Source organism: Epinephelus fuscoguttatus, linkage group LG4, assembly GCF_011397635.1.
Source record: "Epinephelus fuscoguttatus linkage group LG4, E.fuscoguttatus.final_Chr_v1".
NCBI lineage: Eukaryota > Metazoa > Chordata > Actinopteri > Perciformes > Serranidae > Epinephelus > Epinephelus fuscoguttatus.
The window spans coordinates 15,708,114-15,718,185 of NC_064755.1; the positions used below are offsets into that span (position 1 = coordinate 15,708,114).

The 10,072-nt window shown below is 42.4% G+C and overlaps 1 protein-coding gene across 3 annotated transcripts in view; it reads left to right on the forward strand.

Annotated features, from left to right (window-relative positions):
* tspan9a (tetraspanin 9a) overlaps window positions 1–9,998 on the forward strand; it is a 215,128-nt gene extending 205,130 nt beyond the window's left edge. For 2 of the 3 annotated variants that reach the window (XM_049574030.1, XM_049574031.1), the window contains one exon: window positions 2,765–9,997. In XM_049574030.1, coding sequence (XP_049429987.1) covers window positions 2,765–2,836 — 72 coding nt within the window. In that variant the 3' untranslated portion in view covers window positions 2,837–9,997. Of the gene's footprint in view, window positions 1–2,764 lie in introns of all 3 variants that reach the window. The other variant, XM_049574029.1, reaches the window with a different exon arrangement.
* The last annotated feature ends 74 nt before the right edge of the window (window positions 9,999–10,072 follow it).

Consider the following 10,072-nt stretch of genomic DNA (forward strand, 5'->3'; position numbering starts at 1 on the left):
CATGTATTTCTCAGGTTCATGTTATCTTTTCTTGCACCGACCGAATAGTCCTGGCTACATTTAGCCTTGCAATTCTTATATTTTACTCATTGAGCTCCTACTCTCGCACATACAAATTAAGAGACAGTTCATTATCAGTTTAACGTTCCCCTGCTGGCCTTGCAACTTTATAAATCAGAATATGTCATTCATTCATTTCTCAATAGTCAACTTTCCATCCAAATGTAGAAAATTGAGAACTTTCAGAAAATATAAGAAGTTGGTCATTCCCAGATAAACAGCTGGTGGCGCTAATTCTTTAGTCAAGGCCCATTAAACCGTTGCAGTTAAAGAGGGCACGAGATATGTTCAGACCTTAAACAAAAACAATGCAGAAAGCTTGACGGAAACGAGGTAATATGGTTGTTTAACATTAATTTAAGGAAAGTTACAGTCTCAGTAGTCCATACATATCCGATGTTTTCGTCTGCTTGAGTAACGCTTAAGTGTCATGCTTCACATACTCCATGATTTATTCGTTAAAGCCACAGTGTGTAGGAATTTCTCCCATCTAACGTTGAAATCATATATTGTATTCAAACAGATGGTGCACTCTAGCGCCTCACTGTTTCAAACATGTATTGCAGCAACGGTAGCCGCTGTGTACCAAAAAGCTATGATAACATTGATGAAACCATGTCATCCGATACTTCATGGAGTATTCATTCAGGCTCCTACACAGACACAGACCTGGCTCTCAGCGAAAACGCCGAAGGCGGGGCTGTATGTCCCTTGCTGGCAGATGTGTTCTCAAGATGGCGAAACGTTATGGAACCCCCCCAGACAACTTACCCGCACAATGTACAAACAAATCCAAAATTCTTTTTTTTATGAGAATAAGTCAGGTTATTGGTGGAGGTAATAATACACCAATGATGACATATTTATGAATGCAGACATCGATTTTTGCCAATAAACAACTGAAATGTTACACAATGTTTTTGTTTGTATCAGTACATCAGCTTTACCGCATCAGCCAAGCATAAAAACTTTAATAGGTCATGTTGACTGTTTTATAACATTTTCTACTCTGGTTTTTGTTTCGCACAAATGAGCATTACAGCAGGTGAATGGATGCACTTGAAATTTGTTTACATGCAATACACCCCCCTGCCATTTGCTTGTTTCATTTCACTGCTCATACCTTCTTCCTTTATGTTCCTACCCTCGCACGTCTGTATGTAAATTGATTCATTCATTCAGAGGATGGTGGCCTCACTATGAAATCTCCTGTGTTGAGTTTTGCAAAAATCCACACATTTCAAATATCCTCATGTCAAGATGGTGCTTGAGTTTGTTAAAGTTCACAGCCGCACGGCAAGAAAGTCAACATTATTTATCGGCCAGCTTCAGATCACTATGTATTCATGACAAGATCACACTCTTCTTACATGCTCGTGTGCATTTATTCTAACTCACCGGCTCTCTTCTCTCTGTCTGACACTATCTCCTCTCTGTCATTTCATTCCTCTGAAAACACACACACACACACACACGCACACGCACAGTACGCACATGCAGAACAGTGACAAATATTGGCGCTGTTCGGAGACTGATAAAGTCTTCGTGCAGAATTAAACCCCACAACACCGACTTGGCTGACATTAATTTTAATGATCTGTCTCCCTCTTCATCCACACACACACACCCCTCACACTGAGTCAGGTGAGGGGTGGGGCGTAGCAGAACAGACCTTGAGCTGTCAGATTAGCAGACTCAAAGGCAAGCAGGGGGACATGATGGAGATAAGCATCATGAAAAAGCTGATGCCCCACATGTCTGCACTGTTACATAATGGCCAGAGGCGTGGAGAAGTGGCTTATGAATGATTTAGACCAGCAGCATATATGACAGACTTGGAAAAAGCCTATATGTATAACTTCATCCACAATGGTTTTAGAAATCTCAGCTGTATTTATATATTCTTAAGCAGGGACGGATGATGGAGCTTTGAAGAGTCCTGCAGGAGCGACTGTCATGTTGTCTCACTCAGAATGAATGAAGCAGACAGCAAAAACGCTCAGTGAATGTCAGAGCTGCACAGATGAGCCCCATGTAAATAATTGGGGTTGGTTTTTCATTGGTCCTAACTCCCTCTTAGCTGGATGTTTACCCCAAATGACACTTCAGGTTTTGATTGACAGCGGCTTAAGGTAGCATTTTCTCTGAAGCGGCCCCACGAATTAGGCTTTGACTGAAACTAAAGGAAGAGAATCAGCAGCTTTCCCAGGCTAATCACATCCCGTAGGAATCCCCAGCGGAGGCTGTTTTGCAGGAAGTCCACGTTGCCTTTTTAGTAAAGACTATGCACCAAACAGCACTTTGCCGTTTCCCTGCCACCCTAACTTTGCCAGATAATGGTTTTAGGATCAGCCTTGTGACTGTGTTTGATGTAGAAGTATCAGGGGTAATGGAAACTTCAAAGAGATCACTGGCTACTTTGATTCAGTGGCATCTCAATTTACTTCATTGACTTAATGCTTGAGCATGCTGTATATATATTTTTCCTCCATCATAAAGATTCCAGAGCTCTCGTTTGAAGGCCTTCTGCGGGAAAAAAAAGGGGCGAACGAAAATGTGCCTCTGCTTCACCACAGGATTTACTGTGCATCAGAACTCATTGTAGCCGAGGGCATCAACATCAAAAAGACCACACAGCGACACACATAAACATACATATACGCGCAGACACAAATTCACTATCTGCTTCTTCTCTCCTCCACAGCTCCTGGGCATGGCGTTCTCCATGACGCTGTTCCACCACATCCACAGAACAGGGAAGAAGTACGACGCTTAGCCTTGGGGGGGAGGCATCCACTGGAGAGGAGCCCCACTGCCTGATGGGATAAGACTCTGATTTAAACACCCCTGCTCCCCCCTCCTCACTTTACAATCTCTTTAGAGCATCCTTTGCCCCCCCCCCCGTTCCCATCCCAGACCCTCTGTACAGATTCCAGCTGTGTCCCCGCTCTGTTCTGCTCTCTCCTCTCACCATTCATTTTGCCAAAGAGTAACACAACTGGAAGAGAAGGGACACCTACTTTTGGCAAGGAAGAGAATCCCATTGGTTGTCACTCCTCTTGAGTACATTTCTATTTTATTGTCTTTTTTCTTTGCTTGGACTAACAATTTGCTGGAAGGAAGGATGGATTTTGAGACAATGAAGACTTTACTAATGCCCACGCACACCACTCCGAGGCAAAGAGAACACATGAAACTGATGTTACCCTCCAGATCTTGTGGAGTGTCTTTTTTCCTTATGTTGAAGTCAAGCCCTCTTTTCACTTGTAAATGGAAAAAGTTCCAACATGGCATGCTAGTTTTCTACTTATCTGATTTACCTTTGTCATCAGAATGTCAAACATCTTCATTTCTTTCTTTTTTTCTTTTTGTTGTAAGTATGTCATCGATGCTCCTGTGGAATGTAAGTGTTGAACAGATCAGTGCAATGAGTTTTCAGATGCGTGTGTGTGTGGGGGGTTGGATTTGATGTGACGCTGCTGCAGAGGGGCACAGACACGTGGGGACGGTGTTTTAATGCACGCCATGATTCATATATTTTTCATCTGGCTGTGGAGATTTTTGGTAGAGTGAGCGTGATAGAGGGACGTCATGATGAGCATGAGAAATCATCAGTGGGTTTATTTTACACCAAATTCTGCAGGATCCTCTGAATAATAAATTGTAATGCATAAATCTGCCTGTGAAAACACACACACACACACACACACGCACGTTGTGCTGCCACACAGCAGCAGTATTCCCCTTCCCTATGAGACAGTATAAATGGTGTAAAATGGCTGTTTATTAGGGCTCCACCAGGACTGTCAAGTGAAGAGATCTGGGTGATGTAGTTCCTCCTTCGAGAATACCGAAGAAGTGTGTGTGTGTGTATGTGTGGCTTTACGGATGTGTTTTATCACATTGTCCAAGCTGCAGAGGAGAGAAAAAAAACAGCACACAGAAACACGAAGCAAAGCAAGGGCACAAGGGGCAAAAACAGAGCAGACATGTTGTCTCCCTGCTACCATCAATTGTGTTAGCGGAGGCGGCTAGAGACTTTCTCTTCTATATTCTTGAGATCTCATCCATTTGCTCTGCCCTCCTCACTCTTCCTCTCTTTAGCTGTCAGCTCCTCCTGCCTCCATTTTTCTCTTTCTTTTTTCACCCCAATTTTCTTCCCACGCGTCAGAAAGCAAGGAGCTTTATGATCCATATGTACACACAGTATCTCTGCTGACATTCCTGCTCATCACACAGTCTAGTTTGCAACTTCACTGATTTTACATAAACTTCCTTTTCTCCCAGTCACAGCAGAGAGGGTGGCGGGAGTGTAGGCAGATCAAAGCTTAGACCGATAGGTATGGCAACATGCCCTATAGAACTGTTTGTCTGTTTACTGCTGATTCGCAGCTGGAAGCCTGAGCATTAGCCTGCTTCTTCAAGACTGAAAATACTCTCTATCTGCTGTGGTGACTTAAAGAAAATGCCCTCCAGTGTGTCTGCTCTATAGGCTTCAAAGTTTCTGTGAGCATGTGAGAGGAGGTAGTGTAAAAGACTGGCCTATTGTTAAAGGATCATTTCAGTTTAGGGAGTCATTTGGTTATGAATGGTTGTCATCAGTTATGCCAACACTGTACTCACTGAAGTAAACAGTGAGGACGTGGCTACAACATTTAGGTGATCAGATCAGGTTGTGAACAGGCCAACAGTTTGACCAGATTAATAGGTAATAATCAATAATAATTCCTCAGTACACAGGAAAACCATGCCCGCACAGCTACAGTAAGTACAACAGGTCAAAGCTGAACTGATGGATTTTTTAGACAGCTTAAGCGCTCATTTATATTCCCTTAAATGTACGAAATAGATCTGTTCATTTAAAACGAAGCTGTCACTGCCTACATACCTACATGCATCCAAATGTTGACATACATACATTCACTAGATGGCTCTAAGAGGCAGAGTGAAAACTCCCCCACAATAACAAACAGGCGACAGTGGAGGAGGTTGTAGTAATGTACCTTTTAACAAAGGCAGAATTGTTGAACACAGTGTTCTGTGAGGCCATTAAAAACATCGCAACATATGGACGCCATTTGTAAAATGACTTTGACGTGTCCCATGGTCATGTCCCGCTTGAAATACGCTACATTGCCACCATGATTTCAGGAGGTACCACTCCATCTTCTGATCAAATTCAGGAGTACGGACAGAAGGCGCTGTCAGAGTTAAGCATTAATTACCCTTAAGTAATCATTTCACAGCTCACCTTTGTTTACTCCTACAAATAAATTTGGCCAATCTGGAAGTTTGTTTAAAACCTTTATGATCGTCTGACTGCTCATGTTCCTTATCCCTGGGACACACCGCCTGCATGAGCAGCACATGTGAGTCGAGGAACATCTTGTATTGTTTTTCGGTGCCTGTATTAACAGGTTATAGCAGCCACACTGCCTGTGTGAGCATCACTGCTCAGCTGCTGCTAAGTTGAGGAACATTGAGAAAATAGGAGGCTAGCCAATTTTTTTTCCGTGTGACTTTTTTCCGTTGCAAAAATAGACTGACAGTGGTCTTTTATTGATCATACTGATATTATACCACCTTTCACTACAGTTTAATCGCTATATCTGTCACAGACATGAAAAAAATATAGTGAGCTGCAACAGTTCAGCAAGGTTGCCGTCACATTTAACGGAAGACATTTGGCCTTGTGTCACTGTAGGAGAAGCACAGTGAAAATAATGAAATAAATGATGGCTGAGTTCCATTTAGCTGCTTCAGGTTCTTGGTGTTGTCAGTGCTTATTCACCGTCACTCTCACTGGAACACTTGAATAAAACAAAGCCAGCATTGGTGTTGTGCTGCACTTTTCCTACTGTGACAAGTCAAAATATCTGCTGTGAGAAAGGCTTATTGCCATGTTGCTTCATTTCAATACTCAAGACGTTGTGTTCATATGGCTGTTATCTGTGTGGGAGGGGGTCTTGTTTTGCCTTCAAACAACAGCAACTTGTCTTCTGATGTAACAATGCCATTTCCACACAAACACGGTTACAAGCAGCTGTTGGCATCTCTCGCAGTGGGCGACAAAATATGCTGATACAGACGCAAGGCTCACCATTTCTTTAGATTCGAATCCGAAACTTTGCCATACTGGTGCAGTTTTGGTTTTCTTTGAGACAAACTCTGTCATGTCTTGTTTCGTCACCCCAAAAAACACAAACTTTCTGGTAAACAAACACAACGTGCACTGTGCGCATCTTCCCGTCCTCCACCTCTACTGAAATTTTACCCCTCCATGTTGCCGGCCTTGACTTGGCAGATAATTGCACATGGCCTGTCAGACACTAGTCTGTTTATGAACATCACGATGTCACGTTGCTAATGCAATACAAGTTGAATTTAGCACCGTGGTGCCGTCTGCACAAGTTGCTGTCTTTTAGTTTGCCACAACGTGTTATAATGACTAACGCCAGTACAGCCAGTTTGCTTAAAATCAAACCAGTTTAAGCTGGTACACTGTACAAACTCAGAAGTTGACCCAGCTCTACTGCACACCCACACAGGTGTTTTCAAGCACTCTGGCTGATCACACCTGTCCATGGTGGGAATTTTGGAGGACACCGTGTGGTGATTAAATTTCACAGTTAGAATTCGGCCACTGAAAATGCAGAGCAGTAAAAATAGTGCACTATATTGCAGACAGGGAGTGATTTTGGACACAGCCAGTTTTTCTGTCTTGAGCACAGTAAGGCGTCCTCAGTGCTTTGATTAGCTCATTTGTTCCTTTAACGACCAAAAGAAGAAAAACAGCCATCAGTGCAGGACTTGTGTAGAAGCCACAGTCACACAACTCTATGAAGAACTTACACTTACTGATAGGAAGGATGGCCAGAACTACTACGTTGTATGAAAGCATGTAATAAACTGGATCAGGAGAGGATAGGTGATCATTTGTTTGCTGCTGTTGGAAGCTGAGTAGAGAAATCATTGGGACCATTAGTGGATGCGTTCTAAATTGTATCCAAGGTAATCGCTGACGGGAGAGTTTGTTGCTTTGGATGAAGCCTTGGAACTCAGACACTGTATTGCTGCTACGTGGGCTAACAAGTGACACAGCATTACCCACCAAGATTCACTCATTAGACATTCTTCCAGTCTGGCAGCCTGTATGCATCAGAGTATCGCCTGAAGTCATTCTTAAGGTGTTTTTTTTTTTTTAATAGTTTGATAATGACTTAATCTGAGAGACAGTTTTAGGAGGAGATTTGTGCATCAGGAAGCAACAGATTTGGGCTGTGATGTGCGGCGACCCTGCTGGCTGTGATTCACTGCCTGCCCCCATATGCTCCGACTCCTCTTGTTGTGTCCACGGGGGGAACATGACAGCTGCTGATGTACAGCGCAGGCACGAGTGGTCACATCTCCTCTGCTTGGCTGCCTCCACAAACTCTCTACACATCCCTTATTTACTGCCTCGCTCTGCAGACACCCGGCACTACATATACAGTAGCTGGCAGCACTGACACTGTGGAAATACAGCTGTGCTCTGTAGACGCCTGGAAGCAGCTGTGAGGTATACTCTGCATCCGGCAGGGTTTATAGGAGGAATAGCTGTAACTGGTTCTGTAAATCAGACTGCATTGTAACACTATCTGCAGGCAAAAACTTAAGAAAAAAAACCCGAGATAAATATTTTGTTTTGGTGCTTTGTCTTGCACGGGGGTGGAAAGTGTTTAAACGCGGATGTCACTGAAAATGTGAGAATGAAGAATAGAGGAAATAAAACAAATCCAGTGTCTGTTTCCGAATCTGACGTCATACTTCAGAGAGCCAGCCTGCAAACTCTGCAACTCTTTGCCCCCGACTGATCTGACTGTACTGACATTTTCTCCTCCGTGTGAACTCCCTTTTAGCTCTGCCACTGTCACCTAGATTTCATGGTCTTGTCAGAAAAACTGTTCCTTCGTGTTTTTTTGTTTTTTTTTTGAATGCAGGGATGAATGCCGTTTTAACAAAAGCTGTTTAATGATGTTATTTTTGTACATTGGTTGTCGCTGTTTTAATGTTTGTTTTTATACGATATACTGTTGTTTTTTCCTGTTGTAGGCTGTTTTTACTGGCTTTTTAAAAAAAAAAAGAAAAAATCATTCATGACAGAGGCTCTTTGTCGCTCATTGTGAGTACATGACACCATTAAGCATTTGTTTCATAGAGGATTAGTCTTTGCGATGTTCCTCTACAAGGTGCAAAAATGCCTTTCTGTCTTAACATTGCTACGGGCAGTTGAAGCAATTAAGTCAGAACTGATAGGGAAAAATTTGGCATACAGCATCGGGTAAAGCCCACAAAAGACATAGTGCACGCTTGTCGTGGTGCTTCTCTGTATTAAGACCTAGTTTAATTAAATTAGGACGTGCTGGTGTAATCTGCAGTATGTCTTTTAAAACTGCCAGTGTAAGAGCCATTATGTGTTTCTAGAGCATGATCTATTAGATGACACTGTACGACACAGAGCTCATGTCACTACAGTATATCAGCCCTGTGCGTTAGTCCCGGATGTAAATATGCTCATTTTACAACTGATGTAACTTACTGTTATACTTTACCTCCGCCACTTGTAATCAAATTTACATTGACAGTTTAATTGCCATTCTCAATTGCCTAACAACTCATGCTCTTTTACGCTCATTTACGGACACGTCTTCCACCCATATGTTATCATGTTTGATAGTTTGTTTCTGCCTCTGTGACGTACAGGAGCGGTGTAAATTTGATGTAAATTTGTGTTTTCGTCAGTATGGTTTTCATATTTTATTTGCATCTTGTAGTAAGACACGTTTTTCCGTTCTGTTTTTTTTTTGTTTGTTTGTTTGTTTGTTTGTTTTGTTTTGGATGGAGTATGAAGTATTCCCTCTTATCCATGGAAGCACTCCCAGTAAGCCACTGGGCTGGTAAAGGAAGAACGCACACGCAGTAATTGGGTTTTGTCTGCTGTGAAGAATTTTGAGACATAGGAGCTATTTTTTATTTTATTTTATTTGCCACCTTCGACATATTATTTCTGTAATCTCCTCCTAATCCTTCCCCACCCGTGCTACAGCTGAATATCTGAGCAGTGGAAATGTATGCTCTAGAAATGGTGTGTTTGATGTTGTGTTCTGCTGGGTGGCACTATCTGATACCTGCCAGCCTTGTCCTGTGGAGTTTTTTCTGCTACATGTGAAAGCACTCTGAATATCTATACTAGGTGGTGCACTACCTTCTCTTTATTCTCCAAATCAACTATTTTTTAAATAAAGGAAAGAGTGTCACAAAAATCCCACGATACCGTACGCTCATTGCCTTTCATGTTTAATGACTCGATGCTCCTGATGTATTCCCTTTTTATGTCACTGTCAATTATATAGGCAGTGTTTAAACAGTGTTTGATGCTGAATTCTTTTTTTGGTGGGGGGTTGGACGACAGGACTTGGCATGAAGAGCAAAGTGAAGCGGTGTCACAGCAGATCCCATGGTGTACTGAATGAGAGAGAGTGGCGTCGCCGCCTTAAAATGGCCTCTTCTTTTAAAAAAAGAATAACAAAACCTGGGGGACTGCTGTCCTAAAGACGCTGAGATGAGCTAATGGTAGTCAGCCAGCCGAGCAGAGGGGTTTTTTAAAAGAACAAAAGGGAGATGATGAAAGTGGGAACCATCGCCAATTTGTCTCTCGTTTCCACAGCTTGGAGTGAGCAGCAGAGTATTTTTGTACGGAGCTTTATCCCTTTTTTTAACCTAATTGTTATCAGGCCCATGTGTGATAGTGAGTGGAGTTTATTGTGCCATTCCATCCTGGCTTTTTGTTTTTCATCACTGTTCCTTCTATGCAAAAATATGACCTATTTTAGCCTTTGTACAGATTATTTTGTATGAGTAACATGTACTGAAATAAAGTAAACAGAATCAACCGTGGATACTTTTTTTTCCCCCTAATTGTTATAACAGCGTTTCACTTTTTTCCATCCTCATCCTCAGCACAACTCATTAC